At 46.1% G+C, this 22,939-nt stretch overlaps 1 protein-coding gene across 3 annotated transcripts in view; it reads left to right on the top strand.

Annotated features, from left to right (window-relative positions):
• ZFP64 (ZFP64 zinc finger protein) overlaps positions 1 to 22,939 on the top strand; it is an 87,710-nt gene that overhangs the window by 10,059 nt on the left and 54,712 nt on the right. For 2 of the 3 annotated variants that reach the window (XM_059407250.1, XM_059407249.1), the window contains exons 3-6: positions 6,725 to 6,886; positions 8,518 to 8,580; positions 11,955 to 12,206; positions 17,915 to 19,343. In XM_059407250.1, coding sequence (XP_059263233.1) covers positions 6,725 to 6,886; positions 8,518 to 8,580; positions 11,955 to 12,206; positions 17,915 to 19,197 — 1,760 coding nt within the window. In that variant the 3' untranslated portion in view covers positions 19,198 to 19,343. Of the gene's footprint in view, positions 1 to 6,724; positions 6,887 to 8,517; positions 8,581 to 11,954; positions 12,207 to 17,914; positions 19,344 to 22,939 lie in introns of those variants that run through there. The other variant, XM_059407251.1, reaches the window with a different exon arrangement.

The raw sequence follows: 22,939 nt of genomic DNA, 5'->3' as shown, positions 1-22,939 counted from the left end.
ACCATAGACACTCAATAAACCAGTTAATGCAATGAGCTAAGGAAAGGGCAGCTGGGAGTGTTAAATTAAATGAGTGTGCATGTGGCCTGTGGCGTGGGGTGGGCCCCATTGGGAGGGTCCAGCAAGGGCAGCGTTGGGACTGTTGTGTGCCAGATGCTGGAGCCAAGGCAGCGGGGATGCTCACCCTTGGAGAATTCCAAGCCCGTTGGGGAGGAGAATTTGGTGGTAAGACCCCCAAGCCCAGCCATCTGTGACAAGCAGAGCCTGGTGCAGAGGGTTAATGGAGTAGATTGGTCCCCGTGGGGAAAGCCAGAGGGAAGATTGTGAGTGAGATCAAAGGTATACTTGGCCTTGAAAGACTCCCTGGCCTTTGCAGGGAAGATGGTGGGAAGGGGGCATTTCCTGATGGTGGTTGAGAAGTGGGGAAGCTCAGGGTAAGATGTGGTAACGGTGACTAGAGAGGACAGAGTATGTGTGGTACGAGCCATGCTTCAGCTCTGGCCTTCGTTCCAAAGGAGCTGGGGAGCCCCCGAAGGTTGTTGAGCGGGTGAGCAATTGAGTAAGTCAGACTGATGACTGGCTTGGAGGATCTGACTGTAGGAGGAACAGCTGACTCTGATGTAGTGCTTATTGGCCATCTCTTTCCTCAGCACTCTGTATGAACCACAAGTCAGGTATTAAGACTTACGATCCCCATTTTACCAATAACCGACTCAGGCACAAAAGGGTAAAAAGCTTGTCCAAGATGCCAAAGGCAGAAAGTGGCAAATCTGAACTTCCTGGGGGGCAGAATCTTTGCTCTTGACCACCCCTTGGAAGAGTCTTCATGACTGTTTCTCACACTTGTTCATGCCTCAGAACCGCCCCCAACCCAAAGCTCTGGTGAACCACGCAGATACCCAGAACCCCCTCCCCTTGGGGTAACATCTCCGTCGCTCTGAGCAGGGTCGGGAATTTAAGCCAGCCAATGAGGGCTTGGTTTGAAGTACTGAATCGAGTCTGCGTTATAAAGAGATCCCCAGGGGCGCCAGGGTGGCTCAGTGGGTTAAAGGCTCTGCCTTTGGCTCAGGTCATGATCCCAGGGTCCTGGGATCGAGCCCTGCATTGGGTTCTCTGCTTGGCAGGGAGCCTGCTTTCTCCTCACTCTCTGCCTGCCTCTCTGTCTACTTGTGACCTCTGTCTGTCAAATAAATAAATAAATAAAGAGAGCCCCAGATGGATCTCAAGATCCTAAGAAGTTTGTCTGCCTGACTGCCCCCAAGCTTAATGCCCCCCGCACCCCCCACCCAAGGAAAGTTCACACCAAAGCGCAGTATCTTAGTCCCAGTTCCTACCTTCAGGGCAAGCAGTTCCGATTGGCTAGGCTCCTGGCAGGGTATCTGCTGCTGGACCAATCAGCTATGGTAGAGAGAGGGCGCGAAGTCAGGGATGGGAGCCTGGAGGAGGGTGCACAGGGCGGGGCAGGGTGTGGGGGGGGTGCCTCTTGGCCGGTGGGGTCCCTGTGCACCACGTGTGTGAAAACCCTTTTCTCTCAGGAGATGAATTCTGACTTTGCAGTTGGATCCAGAACCCTAAATGTGAATCCTAAGCCCAGTCAACGTAGGAAGAAAAGAGCCATAGATTTGAATATATGACAGAGTAGTAATACCCTTGATCTGTAAAGCTCATGTACAAGTCAATGAGAAAGAAAGTGAAATTCAATAGGAAAGAAAAAAAAAAAAAAAGGAGCTCATAGCATCAACAGGGAATTCAGTGTAGAAGGAATGGGGCTGGATAAAAAATGTTGAAAGGGATTCATCCTCACCAATTATAAAGGAAATGCCCATGAAACTAACCTGATCTCATTTTGTCCTATCACGTAGCTGGGAAGAGCTAGTGAAAGTAAAGGGAAAAATGTAAACTGATACAGATTTTTGGGAAAGATCTTGTAATTATTTATCAGCAAGCAATTAAATGACCGTACCATTCCGACCAATCCTTCAACATTTAGAAGAACGTATCCAAAGAACCTAGAGGTCCGTTAAAAAATTGGGGTAGGTGTTATTTATAAAAGTAGTACTTAGAAACCAGCTCAGTGTCAAAGATGGGGGACTAGATCATTTAACCATGCCACAACCAAAATGAAGCAAGAGTATGTAGCCATTTGAAACTGTGTTTTGGATCAATGATAGGGTGGCAAATGGCTTCAAATGGTGAAATTTTTTAACAAAAAAGAGTGTAAATGACTTAAGCCACAATGCCAGTTTTATGCTTTTAAAAATCTCCATACAAAGAAATGTCTTCTTCGCCATTAGGTTGATCATTAATTCACAAAGGTCCTCTAAGCCCCTGTCCTTTGTCAAGTTCTACGTTAGGTGCTGGGAGACAGTGATGGAAAGGACAGGCGTGTCCTCAGGTGGTTCGTCCAGCCAAAGGGAGGAGGATGGCCATTAAGTAATTTCCCAAGTCATTATTTGATCACAGTAGAGATAAGTGCTTTAGAGAAAACGTACAGTGTATAATGAGCGTATAATGAAGGGGTGTGTATCGTCACGCGATATATTGCCTTGGTCGCTTTGGGCAGCTTTTCTTTTCTTCTCTACACTTACTCTATACTCCCTAGATTTTCTACAGTTACTGTTTCCTTTTATTTAAAAAAATAGATAGATAGATAGATAGATAGATATGTTTATATATATATATAAATATTTGGCACCTGTGGCTCAATCTGAAGAACATGTGACTCTTGATCTCTTGATCTCAGGGTTGTGAGTTCGAGCCCCACTTTGGTTGTAGAGATGACTTAAAAATAAAATCTTAAATATATATATATATACACACACAGATATATATGCATGTATATATATATATATTTTTTTTTTTTTTTTAATTTAAAAAGAAAGGGAAACAAAGTGGAGTTTTTCAACGGAAGAAGAGAAGCAAACTGGGCTGGGAGGTGTGATGACTGCCTTCAGCTATCCGAAGGACAGCTTTGGGGAAAGGAGCTATACTGCCGGTCCACGTGACCCCGGCGGGTTCAGACACTGATGCGTACAACCTCAGAGAGAAAAATTTTGGTTCTCTGAGACATTCATACAACAGTCTTACATCTTAAGCAGCATCATAACCGTGTCGCTGGACCCCTGAGGGGCTCCTGCTCCAGACCAGGACTCACTTCGACACCGGGACATGCGACGCAGCAAGGGAAATCCCCGGGGAGGCAAAGAAACGGAGCGAAAGCCCACAGCAGGTGTGGGAGGCCGTGCGCTCCTGGAGGGCAAAGGGGGGGCTGATCTCACTAGACGTGGGACCTGATTTTCGTAGCCACACCCGAGGAGGTGCGCTCTGAGCTCTTGCAAAGAGTTGCCCTCAGGTCAGTGGGCGCGATGAGTACGATGAGTACGACTGCGACACCCGATCCCACCCAAACCCTAAAGGGCCTGAGGCAGCCAGCCCCCTGGTGACCAAGGCCACTTGAAGCCTTTCCCTGGGGTATCTGTAGGCCCTGCTGTTCCCAGGGCATCCTGGAACGAAGCCAGGGGTGGGGGACCGATGGGCCCTCTGTAAAGCCAGCCAAGAGCTCCAGCAAGACCCCTTGTTGGCTGTTGATTTCTAGCCGCCTGCCACAGAAACCATTAATAATTACGTGCTTCCACATCCCGAAATGTCACCTTCTCCCTGTGGCCTTCGTGCCTCACCCTACTTAATACTGCCTCCAGCACTCCCTGTGTCCCTTCTCGGCTTTATTTCTCTCCATAGCCATTAGCTCTGTATCTATAGTAGCCATATAGTGTGTGTTTAAATCATTTATTGCCTGCACCATGCCCCACTAGTGTCAGCTCCACGAAGAGAGGGATCGCTGTCCCTTTGGCCCACTGGTGTGTTTCCAGTGCTTAGAACAGTGCCTGGCACACAGTAGGTACCTCGGCAGTACTTGCTGGATAAGTCCGTGAATAATGACAACAGCACCAACAGTGTTACATGCCTAATTTTTTAATCTGTACGACAGCCCTAAGAGAGAGGGATAAAAATTGTCCTCCGTCCCCCAGGTGAAGAAAGTGCGGCACAAAGAGGTTACGTAGGGACGCCTGAGTGGCTCAGTCGGTTTGGCATCTGACTCTTGGTTTTGCCTCAGGACATGGTCTCAGAGTTGTGAGATCAAGCCCTGAGTTGGGCTCTGTGCACGCTCCAGAGTCTGCTTGAAATTCTCTCTTTCTCTCTCTCTCAAATAAATAAATAACTCCTTTAAAAAGAGAGAGGTTAGGTACCTGGCCTACACCTGGCCTGGTCACACACCCAGTAAGTGGCCAGACCCAGACTCATACTGGTTAGAAGATGGATTTTAACACATCTGACACGGAGGTGTGCGCCAGAGTCCGTGAGATTCCTGTCAACCAAAAGGCAGTCACCAGAAGAAAAAAAAGAAAAAAGAAACACATTTTTGGGAGCCCGTGAATAAACCTGAACCTTGTTGAACACATTCTGTCTGTTTGGCAGAGCAGGGTGCCTTTTTTGGAACTCCGTGTATCGAGCTCCATCAATAAAACACCTTCCAAGACTGGGCAATGATTCTGGTTACAGATGAGCAGTAACCGAGTTCCTAGAAACGCTGCAGACGGTAGCAGGGGTCCACAGTGGTGGTTGGAGGAGCAGCTGCAGTTCTTGAAAAGCAACAACTGGAAAGAGGGCTTCCCTCCACTAGACAGAGTTGGGTTACGTTTCACGGCGAGGTACATGGAAGAGAATAGCGTACGCCGGTGGTTCTCAAACTTGACCACGTACCAGAAGAACAGCCTGGGTGGCGTGTGAGAACACAGGTTGCTGGGCTGGGTCCACCCCAGAGGTTCCCATTCAGTGCGCTGGGGAGGGGCCTGAGGATCTGTCTTTGTAGCCGGTTCCTCCGTAGGTCCCGTGATGCTGGCTGGGAACCCCACTTTGAGAACAGAGCAGAGCAATGGAAGCCAGAGCAAAAGCCAAACCCCGCAGCCCGGATGAAACATTTCAGCAAGAAGCAGGTGTGGTTGATCCAGGCATCCAGGGGACTTGGCGTGAAGACAGAACATCCATTTGTCAGAATCTTCCAGCCAACTTTAAGCAAAAGCCACTTAACTTCCTCGTGCACGTTGCAACTGAAACCCTGAAACCATTTACCCGAATAGCAAATGCTAGTGGACCAGGTGCTCTTGGACCGACATCAGTGGTGCTGTCATTGCCTGAGGCACTCGAGAGGGGGAGATAAGGAAACAGGGTTTCCTGGCCGATGCCCAGAGAAAATGAACCTAGTTCATTCCATAAATACACACTTTCTAAGGAATTTCATTAAATAAAAAATAAGGAATATAAAAGCATTGCTTCGTAATAATCAGCAACTTTTAAATGTATTGTACTTCAAATAATAACACATCTGACAGTCTGTAAGATCTAATATTCGAAGAAAGATGGTGTTTGTTTTAAGAGAAAATAAAACTAGCACCACCGGCCTGTTACGTGGATATTTACTGCTGGAGGCAAAGCCAAAGTAGGTCATGATGTTAGGCCTGCGCCAATTTCAGTCAGGATATTCTGTAAATGCAGTGGCAGAAATGCCGAAAGTGGTGCCTCAGGGACTGAAGTTTGGGAAACCGAATATCCAGTGACTTTCAAAGTCATCGTTAGGGCCTCTCAGCCTGACAAACTCACCCAACGAACAGAACCCCGCTAGTCAGATTGACTCCCCCTGTGAAACCAGATCTGCATGGGACAAATCATGTGGACAGAACTATTTCTAAACCCAAAACCATAAATTGAGTTAACAAAGTCGTCACAAAAATTTTATAAGCAGAAAAAGAAGTTTGAGACTGCCTATTTTATCTTTTATAATGATAAATGTAAAGATAAAAATGGTAAGGATGTTTGGCCTTTCTTTTTGTCCCCCTGAAAATTTCAGTAAGAATATACCTGGCGCACCTGGGTGGCTCAGGTGGTTGTGCATCTGCCTGTGGCTCAGGTCGTGATCTCCAAGTCCTGGAATCAAGCTCCACATCGGGTTCCTGGTTCAGCCAGGAGTCGGCTTCCCCTGTGCCTCTCCCCCCTGTTCATGCTCTTTCTCTTTCTCCCTCTGTCTCTTTCCCTAATGAATAAATAAAACATTTAAAAGAAAAAATCTGCAAAAGCAAGGATTTCTTTTAGTAATATTTGTGTTTTTAGAGATTACTTGTAGTTTGGGCCACAATTCCTTTCATCAGTTTCTTTCCCACTGTTTGTTAGGCTATTTTGATAAAGCTTATGAATACCAAATGCATTTGGCTAGAGCTAGTAGACAGCTTGCCTGGTGTAGATGACAGGGACATTTCTTGTTTATTTACTAAGTCTAGATTTAATAAGTCTGGATAGTTTCAGAGCTCTGGCTCAACATCAGATTTTCTTTTTTCCCTTATCGTTACAGAATAGCTGCCACAGAACCAGGCATCACATCCTCCTTCCAGGAAAGACAGGAAATGGGCAACCAGGACAGCAAGAATGAGTTTTTCCTCAACTGCCTCCCTTTCTTTTTTTTTAATTAGAGAGAGAATCTTTTCCAGAAGCCCCCCCAACAGATGTTCTCTAGTGTCTCAGTGACTAAAACAGGGTTACAGGATTACCCTGAAGCAGCAAAGGGGACTGGGGAAGTAATTTAGCCTGTTTGTTCTCTAGAAAGGAAGATAGGCAAAGGGAATAGCTGTTGGGTGTTCATCTTATGAAAACTAATCATCATCTCATCTTTTAGTTTCAGCTCCAGAATTCGTTTTCGAACATGGCTATCAAACTTATCTGCCCACGGAAAGCAATGAAAACCAGACAGCCACTGTCATCTCTCTCCCTGCCAAGTCCCGTGCCAAAAAGCCCACAGCACCACCTGCTCAGAAAAGGCTTAACTGTTGCTATCCAGGTAAAAGTGGCATTGGGACTTGCTTGTCTAGAGGATGTGACACGTAACAAATCTCGGGACTCTAACTTGTGAATTCCCGACAACTGGATATAGACATGCTCTAAACTGCTTGGCTTAAAAATCAGAGCACCCCCTCCCCCTGCATTTCCATCATCACATATGACCTATCTCGCTGTCTCTGGTCACCGTGCACTTGGACTCTAAGATTTTTTATAGGGGTGCCTGGGTGACTCGGTTGATTAAGCATTGGCCTCGGGTCATGATCCCGGGGTCCTGGGATCGAGCCCCTCACCGGGCTCCCTGCTCAGTGGGGAGCCTGCATCTCCCTCTCCCTCTGCCTGCCCCTCCCCCTGCTTGTGCTCTTCCTCTCTCTCTCTGTCAAATAAATAAATAAAATCTTGAAGAAAAAAAAAAAGACTTTTTACAAACATGGGACTCATGAGGATCCAAGTTACTGTGAATTTTTCTTTCTGTGCTATGGCTTAGGAAGATACCCAGAAAGATTGCTATTTCCTTTAAAAAAGAAAAAGAAAGAAAGAAAGAAAGAAAAAGAAAAAAAAAAACTTTATTTGGAAATAATTTCAAACTCACAGAAAAGCTGCAAAAATAGTACAGAAATTTATGGATGCCCTTCATCTGGATTTCCTAAATGTTAACATACTGTATTTGCTTTATCATTCTTTCTGTATATATATATACTTTTCCCCAAAAGCCATTTTATTTATTTATTTTTATAAACATATAATGTATTATTGGCCCCAGGGGTACAGGTCTGTGAATCGCCAGGTTTACACACTTCACAGCACTCACCATAGCACATACCCTCCCCAATGTCCATAACCCCACCACCCTCTCCCTACCCCCCTCCCCCCGGTCACCCTCAGTTTGTTTTGTGAGATTAAGAGTCTCTTATGGTCCCCAAAGCCATTTTAGAGTAAGTTGCAGACGTGATGTCCCTGTATCCCTAAATACCTCAATGTATATTTCCTAGAATCAAAGAAGTTCTTTTATAACCCACAACACAATCCTCAAAAATCAGGAAATTAACATTTAGGAACACGTGGCTGACTCAGAGGGAGGAGCATGCGTCTCAGTCTTGGGGTCGTGAGTTCAAGCCCCAACGTTGGGCAGAGAGTTTACTTAAAAAAAAAGGAAATTAACATGTACACACACTTTATCAAACCACTGGCCTTATTCAGATTTTATTAGCTTCTCACTCTTGTTCTCTGTAGCAAAACAATAGCACTTTCCCCTGATTTGGGATCCAGTTCATGACTGCACGTTTCTTTGAATTTTCCCGTCTCTTCGGTTTCCTTGAATCCTAAGCTTTTGTCTTTCACGACCTAGACATTTTTGCAAAGTACAGGCCAGTTATTTTGTAAAGTGTTGCTCAGTTTGGGTTTGTCTGTTATTTCCTCACAATGAGATTTAGGCTCTGCAGTGTGGGCAGGAAGCACAGATGTGATGTCTGTCCTTCTGAGGGCCTCGTATCAGGAGGCACGTGATACCTCTTTGTCCCGCTCACCATGGGGTTTACTCTTGTCACTTGGTTAAGGACGTTTCTTCCAGGTTTCTCCATCCTTAGGTTATGATGTTTCCCTCTGTAATTAATCTTTTCTTGCCTTTTTAAGGTTGCCAGTTCAAGACTGCCTATGGTATGAAGGACATGGAGCGTCATTTAAAAATTCACACTGGTAAGTGGCATTTCTGTGGCACATGTGCCCAGAGCCTCTACTCTGTGCTAGGAGCCGGGGATCCGGACAAGTCAGACATGTGATAGGCCATGGAACCTCGCAGGTTGTCACAGGACCACACACACAAATTCAATAAAAATAAGATACTATTTCCATACATGATTTTGGCAGAAAGTATATAAAACAATAAAATCCAGTGCTGGGACAGATAGGAGCAAACTTAGCTAGTAGAAGTGTAAACAGCTCCAACCATTTTGACAATTAATCTGCCAGAATTAATTAAAATTTAAAGGTACGTATTCTTATTTTGAGGCGATGGTCTTGTGAATGTGTGTATGTGTAACAATTGATAAAGGAAGAAAGAAGGGGAAGAAGACTCCATTTTTTTTTAAAGTATCTTTACTGTATCACTGGATACAGAGTGTGTGTGTGTATGTTATTTTTGCCATTTTGAAAGTAAAATTTAATAAATAAATATCTTTTGTAAAAGGTGAAGAAAATGGGTGCCTGGGAGGTTCTGGGTGTCTGCCTTCAGCTCAGGTCATGATCCCAAGGTCCTGGGATTGAATCCCGTGTCGGGTTCCCTGCTCAGCAGGGAGTCTGCTACCCTCTCTCCCCTCTCTTTCCCCACCTGCTCCTGTGTTCTCTCTAATAAGTAAATAAAATCTTTAAAAAAATAATAAATAATAAAAGGAAAGTGAAAGATTGACGGTATGCCTGAATGGCTCAGTTGGTGGAACATGTGACTCTTGGTCTTGGGGTCATGGGTTCAAGCCCTATGTGGGGTGTAGAGATTACTAAGAAAGAAAGACAAAGAAAGAAAGAAAGAATTAAAGAAAACTGTAAAAGGAGAGGAAAAGATTGGTCCATGGAGAAGAAAAATGTACTTATTTCTGGTGACTTTAATTTTCTTTAATATACTATGGTTATGTCTCCCGGATTTTCTGAATGGAGAAGGAGCTGCATTTAGACTATTTTTAACAAAGCATTAGATACTCATAATTCAAATGAGAGAGTGTGAATGTAGAGAGGATAGAAGTGTATAAGGCAGGCGTCCTCTGACATGTGGCTGAGATATCAGTAATTGCCCAACGTCGGCCTCACCTTTGGAAGATGAAATCTCCAGCTATGATTTCTGAAATTTCTTGGCCATGCTAGTGATGGCCTGGCCACGCTGGGGTCCCCATCCCCTTCTAACCAACCTCACAGTGTCACGTCCTTTGGACTTACTCTGATTATTAGAATATTAAGTTTCAAGTGTTGGTAAGCATTCTCGAGGTCACAAAGAAAGAATCTCTCCACGCGGCTTGGACGTGGATCCCATCAATCGAGTGAAGCGTAGCCCATGTATCCTTGCCAGAGTGGAGTGTGGTCGTTGTTCACGAGGACCCAGGGAACACTCGAGATGCATAAGTGAAGCAGTGACCTTGAGTCCGTTTCTGCACTTCAGGAAGCACCTTATACGTGCCGGTAGCCCAGCTTAGGTCCTGGGATGGTTTCTGCATGACAGCAGCAACTCCAATAACGTCTTACAGCTAGAGAGTTGACGAGGTGTCCTTACCTTTGTTACTTTCCAAGAGGAGGGTGTGGCCAGGAGCAGCCCTAGCGAGCTGGCCCAAAATCATCCTTCTGCTCCCGCATCCGGCGGCCGCCCACGGTGACACATACACAGCCTGGCGACCGCAGGAGCTAATCAGCTGCTGACCATCACTGAGAAATTCTTGTTCATGGATTTTTAAATTTGACTACTAACATTTTTTATTAATAAAATTAGAATCTTTCATACACTTTGAGGTATATTCTTAAATCCCAGACGTTTGCTCTCTGATGGTAGTGGTCAGCTTTGGCTGACCATTCATTTTAGCACTTGGCATTTAGGATTTAACCAAAAGACATATTTAATATGTTAAGTAAAAAGGGAAAATCCTGACTCAGAGCCCACCTCCTTATGCGGTATAAGCCCAAAGTCACCAGTCTTAGTTGACTATTGTGTCTCATTCTAGAAGACCAATCTTTACTCTAAAAATACACAGAATCTACTTTTTCCATCTCTTATGAAGTTAATATTATATATACCATCCCTGCAAATTGCTGTCACTATTGGTCATCTTTCCACATCAGTAGTACATGTCGGCTTCATTCTTTTCGGTGGCCAGGTAGGACACTGGTTCAGTCATCGGTGGTGCCGCCATCCAGTGAAATCCTTCCACTTTACACATCATGTTGCAGAGATGAAATGATGTGACAAGGCAATCGGGATGAGTTAATGTGCAAGGGAGTAGTCAGTGGGGAGGCCTTGTTGCATTTGGGCTCAGAAAGCAAGACCGTCATGGGTTCTAGTCCCAGTGGTTAGGAGGATTGAGGAGAATCACACACAAATAATTAGAGAGATGCCCGTAAAACAATCAGCAGTCATTCATGGGTAGTAGGTATGTTAGTGGGTATAGATGAAGCTGCCGTGACAGAGAGAGCCCCACCCCAGCTCCCACGCCGGAGGGCTTTATGCCTCTCTCACGTCACTGTCCGGAGCTAGGCACGAGGTCTAGAGCAGGTAGGTGGCTCTGTCCTACGAGATCAGCCAGGGACTTAAGTTGCTTCTGCGTCATTAAAGCACATCACGTCACAGGATCAGCCGTCTGCAGACAAGGTGCCCTCACCTGCGCGTTCACCCCATGTCTCGGAAACGGCAGGGAAGGGCAGAAAGTGGAAAGTAAAAGGCAAGCAGTGTCCCTTCGCAGAAGGGACGCATTGACCCTCTCTGCCATTTCATTGGCGAGGACCGCGCTGCAGAATGATTCGTGGCTGCGGGCCGGGCTGGGGAAGGGAGCCAGGAGCTGCTCAGCCCCGAGCTCTCTGAAAACTTAGAGTGTCTGCACGTTAGGGTGTATCTGTGGAAAAACAGGAAAAGGAGAGAACGGAAGGAGACAATGAACAGTTCCTTATTCTCCTTAGTTCTACTTCAGACATGTGAGTCCCCTATTTTTAATGGATAAGGAATTCATATTTGATGCAGGAAAAACCAAGAAATGGCAAGAGGCAAAATAGAAGAACACCCCCCCCACACAAAGATGTTAGCTCTTGGCAAATTTTTCTATCTAGCTTTTGAAGTGACCTGAATATCCTTCAGTGACCGCGTACTCTTCTCACCATAAAGCTCAGTCACAGGTGGGGCAAAAGGCTGGGTGTCCACTGACCTTGGCTGGGGATCGGCTGCCTGTGGGTTAGCTGTCTACCCACTTGCCGTAGCTGGGGTGGTCCGGCTCTGCTCCACCTGCCTCTCATCCTCCTTTTGGACCCGTGGGCCGGAGGGGGGAATCAGCCTTTTTCCTCTTCAGTGTTGTTTTCTGATACCTTCTGTGTGTGTGTGTTTGAAGGAGACAAGCCCCACAAGTGTGAGGTCTGTGGCAAGTGCTTCAGCCGGAAAGACAAGCTGAAGACCCACATGCGGTGTCACACGGGCGTGAAGCCCTACAAGTGTAAGACGTGTGACTACGCCGCGGCCGACAGCAGCAGCCTCAACAAACACCTGCGGATCCACTCGGACGAGCGGCCCTTCAAGTGCCAGATCTGCCCCTACGCCAGCCGCAACTCCAGCCAGCTCACCGTCCACCTGCGGTCCCACACAGGTAGGTCCCTCCTGCTGCTCGCACGCTGGGCTCCTCACCGCCAGCTGCTGAAAAGCACCTTAAAGCACTGAGGCACCATCTCAGTACACACACGGGGAACGTCTGCTCATTGCACGGTTCGCGGGTTCGCTTTGCGTCCACCTGGAAGAGCCTTTCTCGATGAGGGAGAAAAAAATCATTGAGCTTATAACCTCATCGCTATCTTTATGCCACTCTATAACTTATTCACTAGTAAAGTATTCGATGAGAAGGTGAGCTCCATGAACTCATGAGAGAAATGTCAACAACGCATTTTTAAATAAATTTCTGCATAGTGTCTGCATTCCGGTCATTTTTGAAGTATACTCAGATGAGTTCAGCCTGGGACAGCTTCATGGGAAAACGCAGCAGGGGAGGTCACTTAACGAGTCATTGACATTTCCTTTGGGCAAGTGTATCAGTTAGCTCTGGATACGGTGATGCTGTGTAACAATCACTACAAAACCTCAATGGCAGATTGTAATCGAGTATCGCTCACATACTTCAGGTCTAGCCAGTTGGCCAGACACTCTGTTGGTTTTGACTGGGCTCAGTCACATGTGGGGCAAAAGGCTGGGTGTCCACTGACCTTGGCTGGGGATCGGCTGCCTGTGGGTTAGCTGTCTGTCCACTTGCCATAGCTGGGGTGGTCTGGCTCTGCTCCACTTGCCTCTCACCCTCCTTTTGGACCAGTGGGCTACCCAAGGCTTGTCCTTCTCGTGACAGTGGCAAGCACATCCGGTGGGTAGGCCCATTTCCAGGTTCTGGTTGCATCCCATTGGCTGAAGCAGGCTATGTGATGGGGCCAGATATCAGGGATGGGGCCGGGCTCACCTACCATGGGAGGTCACCATGCGGTTACAGGGCAAAAGCCAGAGATAGGAGGGAGGGTAAAGAATTGCGACCATTTTTGCAAACCACCACAGTCCACCATGCTGTCACACACAACTCGGACAGGTGGATACAATCACACCTTCCTAAGACCCACATAAGTCACACCTCATCACGGGGTCAGGCTCAAACCCCAGGATCCCTTGATCTCCACCAGTTCTGGGTATGGCTTCTCTTGACCTAGAGTTCCTTTGAAGTAAAAAGAGAAGTCTGCTCCTCCATTCCTGATGTCCAGTGGTGACACGGAGCCAGGGTAATCCCAGTAACCCTGCTGTCCCAGCTCCATGGATTTCCAAAATCCCTCTGGGCGCATGTCCCCTGGTTCCTGACTCTGCCCGTCGAAGCATCTTCCCATCAGCTGCCTGAGCCACTTCCAAAAAGTTGTGGAAGAAGTACCTTTGCGAAACATTCTCAGCCTGCTTCCTGCCTACCAAAAGTAGGGCTCTTTTTAGTCGACGGGAATGACGGGTTTGCTGGTAGAGACACGTGCAAAATTTTGTGAGTTTCCTGTGTGTCCGTGTGCCAGAAGCCACGCCCATGATTCTCTCAGAAACTCTCCTTCCTTCTGAACCCCACTGCGGGCACTTTAGCAGATAACCTTCTGTGGCTGAATCCCTTGATGTTCCTAGGAATCCTTGTCCAGCTGGAGAACCTACCTGGCACCAACTTAATTCTTTTGGAGACATTCATGAAGAACTTTGACATTCACATCTCTCATTTCTCGTTGGTCTTACCCCTGAGATCACATCCCTGGATATGACCTTTGTCCCCGGCCTCTGTCTTACGGTGAATACCCTTTGCTAGTTGGAGATGGGAAATCACGTCTGTGGTTTGCTCTATTCTCTCTAAATTCCATTTAGAGAAATGGCCAGTTCTTGTATGAGTTTGTCTCTTCCTTATATGACCTTATACCACCTCATCAGGCTCTTTCACTGTTTGCCCAGAATTAATCTCTTTGCTCAAGTCCCAGATTGAACAGGTGTGTTACAATCTTTATCTTCTAACTTAACGGCACACGACAGTTGGACCAAATGTTTGCCATTAAATAGTGCACCCTGCCACTTCTTTGGTCTTTTCTTGCCACCTGGTCCCAAAGCCAATGACGCATATTTTAATTTTCTGTTATGGCAACACTCTTGTTTCTAGATACCAGTCTCTGTATTAGCTCTCTGTTGGCACGCTAGTGCAGCGTAACAAATTCTCCCACAAAACCTCAGTGGACCTAATGACATGTCTTTCCTGTTGGCGTTCGGGGGATCCGCTGGGGGTCACCTCGGCGGTTCTGATCTTGGCTGGACTCACACGTCTGGGAATCTGCTGGCTGTGAGCCGTCTATCCACTGGTCTCGGCTGCGGAAATCCAGTGCTGCTCCACATTTCTGTCACCCTCCTCCTGGGACCAGCACGCTAAGCCAGCCTCGATCGTCTCATGGCAATGGCTGACAGAGGAGCAAGCGAGCAAAACCCAGTGCTCAAGCCATTACTTGGATCAAGTCTACTGAAAATACCATCAGCCAGATCCAGTCACGTGATTGTCAAGGCTCATAGCAGGGCATCCCGCCCCTGTCTGGAGACCATGCAGAATTGCACACGGGGCAGAGGCCATGGCTACAGGGAGGGAGGAGAGATGGTGAGATTTGAGAACATCTTTGTAATCTGCAAAAGCAAGTTAAGACATAGACATCACCGATGGCCAACTGATTTTCTCCAGAAATCTCCCCCGCCTTTGTTAGAGGGGCTGAAGCACTCATTTATCCAAGTGGTTCTGATTCATTTTGACTTTATGAGGATAGACTTACCATTGATAGTAGCATCGTCAAGTTGATCTAGAAAAGGTGAATTTTCAAAAATTTAAACGTGTGCTTATGCGATGTCTCCGTAGACTGTTCATTTCCCTTTTAGGAATCCATGGCACTTAGAAAAGTTTACAAATCGTAAAATAAATAGGATTTTGCTTTGATTTTTTCATTGCTTAGATTTTCATCATCAGTGGTTTTCATAGCAAGCTAAACTCAAGAAAGATCTGTCAGCTTACATATATCAATTGCTTATTCATTCAACAACATTCATTAAGTCCCCACACGGTACTGGACACTGTAAGGACCAGGTGGAGGGCAGGAACAGACGTAGTCATTAGCTTTGGAGAGCTCATGGTCCCAGGAACTATTATTGACCGGTATGCCTCAGTTAAGAAATCTGTGATTTGAAAAAAAAAAAAAAAAAAGATGACAAAGGGATTTGAAACCTTTGCTTTCATATCAAAAGTGTTAACTCTGCAGCTCAGCTGTGAGATTTGATTATCCGGTATTTCTGGGTTCCACCTCTACTATGGCTTAAAAGAAAAAAAGGTAAAAAGACTGTCACTTATTTGGGCAGGGATGTAATGGGAAAACCTAGTAGGACATCCTAGAGCAAGGATTCCTCCTTCCACAGACTCCTCCATGCAGGGATCCATGAATAGACTTTAGATGGTCCAGGAACTTGGATAGGAAAAAAAATTACATCTTCATTTTCACTAGCCTGTATTTAAATTGGGCGTGTCCTTCCATTACGAAAATTGGCAGCTGATCTATGAGTAGTGCATATGAACTTGCTGCCAGCAGAAATCACCGATCTTTTCGTAACAGTTGTTAGAGATCGATCAATATATCATTTATGCTCTTTTCTAGTTAGAAATCATTATAGTTACAGATCCTCCACTAGATCTTATTTAACGCATTCATAAAGCACACCGAGGGGCACGGGGCTGCCTCAGTTACTGGGTGGAGCATCCAACTCTTGATCTTATGATCATAAGTTCGAGCCCCATGTTGGGTGTAGAGATTACTTTAAAAAAAAAAAAAAAGACTTTAGTAAAACACACACATTGTTATATTGTGAATTTTTTCCTTTAATTTTCTATATAATTCTTTCATTAGGCTTGGTTTCTTTTGCATTCGTATTGATTTTTATTTAGTTTGCTTTTTGTATTTAAACATTATTCTAAGAAAGGGTCCATGGGCTTCTCTACACTGCCAAAAAGGAATTGCTGGAGTCAAAGAGGTTAAGAAAAAGATTCCAAGGCCAAGAGTCAGTGAACTTTCTGTAAAAGGCCAAATAGCAAAGGGTTTGGCCTTTACAAGCAATACAGTCTCTGTCACAATTGCTCACCTCCACCTTTGTAGCACAAAACAACCATAAGCAACATGTGAACATGTTGGTGTGTGGCTAGATTCCAATAAAACTTTATTTATAAAACAACAGGCAGTGGACCACATCTGGCCCACAGGCTATAGCTTACCATTCCTTGTTCTAGAACTTCCTGTGCATGATCTTGGTGGTCTTTAGTCATACAAAGCATGGTTTAGGTTTGAGCTTCTCAGTCTTCTAGAAGTTTGTCAAATTTGCTCCCTGCCATCTTTACTTACTTGCATTTATTAAGCAGCTTATGATGACGTTTTAGACCTTATGCCAAAAAGGCCGGAACACGAGCCCATCTTTGAGCTTATGGCCTAAGAAAGCGAACATCAGTCGCATGCACAGATAATTACCCAGCATCTAGGAATACCAGCTTTGGAGCCAGCCTGGGTTGGAAGGAATCCAAGCCCTGCTACGCACTACTGGGTGACCATGAACAAGCTGATGTAGTCTCTCTAGGCCTCATTTGTGCAGTAGTGCTAAGAATAATACCGATAATAGGGGCACCTGGGTGGCTCAGTGGGTTAAAGCCTCTGCCTTCGGCTCAGGTCATGATCTCAGGATCCTGGGATCAAGCCCCACATTGGGCTCTCTGCTTGGCAGGGAGCCTGCTTCCCCCTTTCTCTGTCTGCCTCTCTGCCTATTTATGATCTCTGTCTGTCAAATAAATAAAATCTTAAAAAAAAGAAGAAGAAGAATACCGATAATAGTACCCATCTCGTGGGAATGTTGGGATCATCAAATGAGACCACTCTTGTGACCTTGTAACGTGCTCAGCAGAGCACCTACCATCTTGGAAACAACGGAAGAATGTTAGCTGCTACTTTGTTTGCTTCAGCAATACTGGAATGGGCAGGGTCACCAATTTGCTTGAACTCTCAGTGCCGTAGGTGATTCGGATTTGCCATTCATTGAGGAAACAAATTTGGAGTGTCGTGTGCATTCAGATGTTTGCAATTTCACTTTCTCTGCTCATCTTTCAGCGACCATGAATTAAAAAAAAAAAAAAATCAAGCAGCTGGATTTCGTAACTTCACAAGAACGCAGCTGGCAATGTGGGATAAATAAATTTTGCGCAATAAACACGTCTTTATTAATAAAAATCTGCATGAAGCGTAAGCTGGGCGTTTCAATCGCTTTATAAAAGACTGTTCTGATGAGGGAGCATGGAGCGGACGGTTTCCAAAATGTGTCCTCGAGTCTGTTACAACATGTAACTCAATCAGAATCAACGGATTATGCAAAATTTACACAACTGGGAACCATTAACTAGCAGAGCAGGCACAGTAGCAAAATTGAACCATAGCTTGGTCGTTTTAAAGAACATAAGTGTGTTCACAAAAACTATTTTATTTGGGACCATTAAATAGCTCTTTTCAATCTCCCCTTTTTCTTGTGGGTTTTTATAAGGGTGCTGGTGGTTTAGGTTTGGGGAAAGAAAAGAAGCCCCGCCCCCCACGCCCCCCCCCCCCTTTTTTTTTCTCCCAGGGGCTGCTAGCAGCTGCGGTGGGAAAGGCTCCACTCGCCTGCCTTGGTATAAGCGATTGTCTGGTGTGTGCTTCGGGGGGATCCGCTGTGGTTGTTGCCTGCCTGTTCTTATCGAAACTCACCTTGTGTTGACAGGGGACGCCCCCTTCCAGTGCTGGCTCTGTAGCGCCAAGTTCAAAATCAGCTCGGACTTGAAAAGGCACATGCGCGTGCACTCGGGGGAGAAGCCTTTCAAGTGCGAGTTCTGCAATGTCCGCTGCACCATGAAGGGCAACCTCAAGTCGCACATCCGCATCAAGCACAGCGGGAATAACTTCAAGTGTCCGCACTGCGACTTCCTGGGTGACAGCAAAGCCACCCTCCGGAAGCACAGCCGGGCGCACCAGTCGGAGCATCCCGAGAAGTGCTCCGAGTGCAGCTACTCGTGCTCCAGCAAGGCCGCGCTGCGCGTGCACGAGCGCATCCACTGCACCGACCGCCCCTTCAAGTGTCACTACTGCAGCTTCGACACCAAGCAGCCCAGCAACCTCAGCAAGCACATGAAGAAGTTCCACGGGGACATGGTGAAGAGCGAGGCCGCGGAGAGGAAAGACGCGGGCCGACAGAGCGGCCGGCAGGTGGCCAAGCTGGACGCCAAGAAGACTTTCCACTGTGACATATGCGACGCCTCGTTCATGCGCGAGGACTCGCTCCGCAGCCACAAGAGGCAGCACAGTGAGTACAATGAGAATAAGAACTCGGACGTGACGGTCCTGCAGTTCCAGATAGACCCCAGCAAGCAGCCGGCCGCGCCCCTCACCGTGGGCCACCTGCAGGTGCCCCTCCAGCCCAGCCAAGTGCCCCCGTTCAGCGAGGGCCGAGTCAAAATCATCGTGGGGCACCAAGTGCCGCAGGCCAACACCATCATCCAGGCGGCGGCCACCGCGGTGAACATCGTACCCCCCGCCTTGGTGGCGCAGAACGCCGAGGAGCTCCCCGGGAACAGCCGGCTGCAGATCCTGCGCCAGGTCAATCTGATCGCCCCTCCTCAGCCCTCGGGGTGTCCCAGCGAGGCGGGCGCGATGAGCCAGCCCGCGGTCCTGCTGACCACTCACGACCAGGCCGACGGCGCCACTCTGCACCAGACTCTCATCCCCACCACCCCCGGCAGCCCCCAGGAAGGCTCCGGCAACCAGACTTTCATCACCAGTTCGGGAATCACGTGCACGGACTTTGAAGGCCTTAATGCCTTGATTCAGGAGGGGACGGCTGAAGTGACCGTGGTGAGCGACGGAGGGCAGAACATCGCGGTGGCCACCACGGCGCCGCCTATCTTCTCCTCCTCCTCCCAACAAGAACTGCCCAAGCAGACTTACTCCATCATTCAAGGGGGAGCCCACCCGGCCTTGCTCTGTCCGGCGGATTCCATACCAGATTAGTACCTAAAAACCAAAAGAAAGGGGGAAATGGAGTGACAAAAACACGAAGTCCTAAATAGAGTTCTGTGAGAGGTTTGCTCTTAATGTTTTTAAGGGTTGTTGTGAAACCCCTCCCCTCGTAATAAATTGTAATTTTATACTGCTTACTATAATTTTTTAAATGCTTGTGATCACGTTGAGACCACCTCTGAGTCGCCGTGTTCGGAGTGTTCTGACTGTTGGCTGTCGCCGAGATGATTCCAGTCAGGGGTTGGAATTCAAGGCAGTGAGTAGTGAATACGTTTTTTTGTCCGGCTTGATTTCCCAGTTCTGAGAAGGGTTTTTTCCAATCTCATTAAATTTGTGTGGGAGATGGGAGACTTCCCAACCTCTCTGAAGTCATCGTTCTGAAACATCCTCCCTCCAAGTCTGGGCTATTACTGTTTTAGTACATGGATACAAATCGATCGGCATGAGGACCATTTTCTACATAATGTTACATGGATACTTGACCCCCACCCCCCCAAAAAATGTCTAGTGCTAATGAGAAAAAAAGGAATGGTTTCCTAATAAATTGATATGTGAGTAAAATATACAGAATGTTAATGATTTTTTTAGAGTCACAGTATGCCTGGAGCATAGCGGGGTGTGAATTATCCTATAACTAAAGGGAATTTGAAGAAGCAAAGGCTTTTAGTCCTCTGAGCGATAGGATGCAAATGTCTTACCACCTTCACACTCGACTTAAGTATGCCTCGTGCTCAAGTGACCCAGTGATACCATTTCCATTTTGAAACTTGAGATTTCTGTTTAGATGCAAATATTATGTGAGTTCCTATTAACATTTAGGATGGCTTTCTAGGATACTGTTGTTTTAAGTATCAGTATGTGTGCCATCCCAGGGACAAGACGAACGGGACTGGAAAAGCACCTGCGTTTTTCAGAAGCCTAGGCTCTATTGAGGAAAGGGGAATTCAAATATTACTGTTTTAGAATTAAAATGCTGTTTGATCAGTAGGTGGCGCCAGAGAGCAAGCTAGAATTACCCACGCTTGTGAATTGCCCAAAGCCCTGAACCAGTTATCTCTGATTTCCAGCCTCTACCAGGATCTTCAACTCACCGTGCGTGGGCTCTTAATACATATTGAATGACTGAAACATGCTCTCACAGAGTGTCAGCAAGGATAGGTGAGGAAAGCGCATTTAAATGTTACAAGAAACCTTGCATTATTTTTTAAAGATTTTATTTATTTATTTGACACCGGAGGAGAGAGCACAAGCAGAGGGAGCAGTAGGCAGAGGGAGAGAGAGAAGCAGGCATCCCACTGAGCAAGGAGCCCCAGGGGGTGCTTAGTGCCAGGACCCTAGGATCATGCCCTGAGCCCAAGGCAGTCACTTAACTAAATGAGCCACCCAGGTACCCAGAAAACCCTTACATTTTTACCAGACCCCTCATCACTTTGACTTTCCTAGCACACAAACATTAAAATTCTCATGCAGATTAGCTCACTTTTACATAAAGATATTACCCATCCTCTCTCCCCTTTTCTTTGGTAATAACAAACTAAGGAAATACACAAAAGGCTATGATGCAGAAACCTTCAGGGTTTGCCTATTGGAATAGGAAAATCAGCTTCCCTTAGGAAATAGCTGTAAAGTTAGAGTTGTCTCCTTTCTTTGATCCTCAGTATTTGAACACGGGGCGGGGGGATTGCCACAATTTATTTTCATATTAGCGATGGTAATAATGAGTCATTAACTGGTTTGGCAAGAAAATGAAAAAGCTTGCAGCTTGCTGGTTAATATTTTAATAATTTCACTGCTTTAGAATTATTGCTACAGCTCTTTTTTTTTTTTTTAACTGAGAAGGAGAGCACTAACTGGGGGTGTGTGGAGGGGCAGAAGGTAAGGGAGAGAGAAACTTAAGCAGGCTCCAACACCAGCGCAGAGCCTGACACGAGGCTCTATCTCAGGACCCTGAGATCATGACCTGAGCCAAAACCAAGAGTCAGATGCTTAACTGACTGCACCACCCAGGTGTCCTGCCTACAGCCCCCCCCCTTTTTTTTTAAGATTTTATTTATTTATCTGACAGACAGATCACAAGTAGGCAGAGAGGCAGGCAGAGAGAGAGGAGGAAGCAGGCTCCCCGCCGAGCAGAGAGCCTGATGTGGGGCTCCATCCCAGAACTCTGGGATCATGACCTGAGCCAAAAGCAGAGGCTTTAACCCACTGAGCCACCCAGGCGCCCCCTGCCTACAGCTCTTAAAGAAACTATTTAGCTGTTCAGTTTTAGCCAGGAAATTTCTATTGTCGTGAACCTACTTTCTAGATCTTTCTTTCCAGAATGCCCCTTTCTTCAAATTTTAAAGGACTTTTTCTTCCTGATTAGAAATGTAATGTGCATTTCAAGATGAAAAACACATTATATTATTTAAAAAAAATTAAAGTTGGGGCACTTGGGTGGCTTAGTTGGTTAAGCATCTGACTCTTGGTTTCTGCTCAGGTCACAATCTTGGGGTCAAGGGGCCAAGCCCCACCTCGGGCTCTGCACTCATTGTCAAGTCCACTTGAAATTCTCTCTCCCCCCTTCCCTTCCCCCCACCCCGTGCACACCCTCTCTCTATAAATAAATAAAATCTTTCTTTCAAAAAATAAAAACTTAAAAAATTTGAAATTAAAGTTACTAGTAATCTTACTATCCAGACATTAAAACTGTGACCATGTTGATGGATTTCCTTTTTTAATGGACTTCCTTTGTTTCTATGTTATGTATGTATGTTTTCTACTCCGGTTACAGAATTGGGTTTGAATCAAGCATACTATTTTCTGTTTATATATTTCCTTTTGTATATTTATATCCCCAGCTAGCTGCTTCCCTCCATACACACCTATACATGCTTCCACATACACTCACACACACAGAGTTGGATATTTTTTAACAAACCACAACGGCAAAATTTGTTCCTTATAATAAAGGAACTCTATGCAGAATTGTACAAAAACCAAGCCAGTCATCTCCAGCGCCATTCCTATTATCCTTCTACCCAAGGTTCGTAATATTAAGTTTTCTCCATGTACATACTGACTTACACAGACTCAAAACAATCATGTAGAAAAGGTTTTTCCCTATTTTTCTAGTATTGTACCATACTGCTTCTGCTCTTACTATCCATGTATGCACACGACTGTGGGTGAATACATCTGTCTCTAATGTTTTTCTAAGCAAAAGGTAGTAGTGGAGACATACCGTGCATTATTCAACTCCCTGCTCATGGATACTCAGGTTAAAAACAGTAGCAATCACTCTCCTGCACAATTGCCCACATTCAGTTGTGCTTTTGGAGTTACAGTGAGTGTCTGTAGTTCGTACTTGCGTATGGATTCAGATTGCTTTTTTCGAAATGTTGCCTCCTCCGTGATGCAGGCCCCAACTCTCACCAGTCCTGGCTGTTAGCAGTCTTTCCAAGTTTTGTCAGTCAGTCTGACAAATAAAATACGCCATCTGGGCTCTGTCCATTTCCCCCGCTGGCATTTGGATCTGCATTTCTGTGACATCTCTATATAGACTTGTTGATCATTGGCATTTTTCTTGTCTGTGAACCTAAAATGCATTCTCCATCGTGTTTCTCCTTGGATTGTTGTACACTGGGAACACAAACCCCATGTCTGTCACAATTTCTTTCCTCCTGTCCTTTGTCTTCTGACTGTTCCTGTGGTGCTGTCACCTCATAGAAAGAACTCTCTTTTCCTATAGTCAGCC

Source organism: Mustela nigripes, chromosome 7 (genome assembly GCF_022355385.1).
Source record: "Mustela nigripes isolate SB6536 chromosome 7, MUSNIG.SB6536, whole genome shotgun sequence".
NCBI lineage: Eukaryota > Metazoa > Chordata > Mammalia > Carnivora > Mustelidae > Mustela > Mustela nigripes.
The sequence above is the reverse complement of the archived record's forward strand: the minus strand, read 5'-3'. Positions and strand labels throughout refer to the sequence as shown.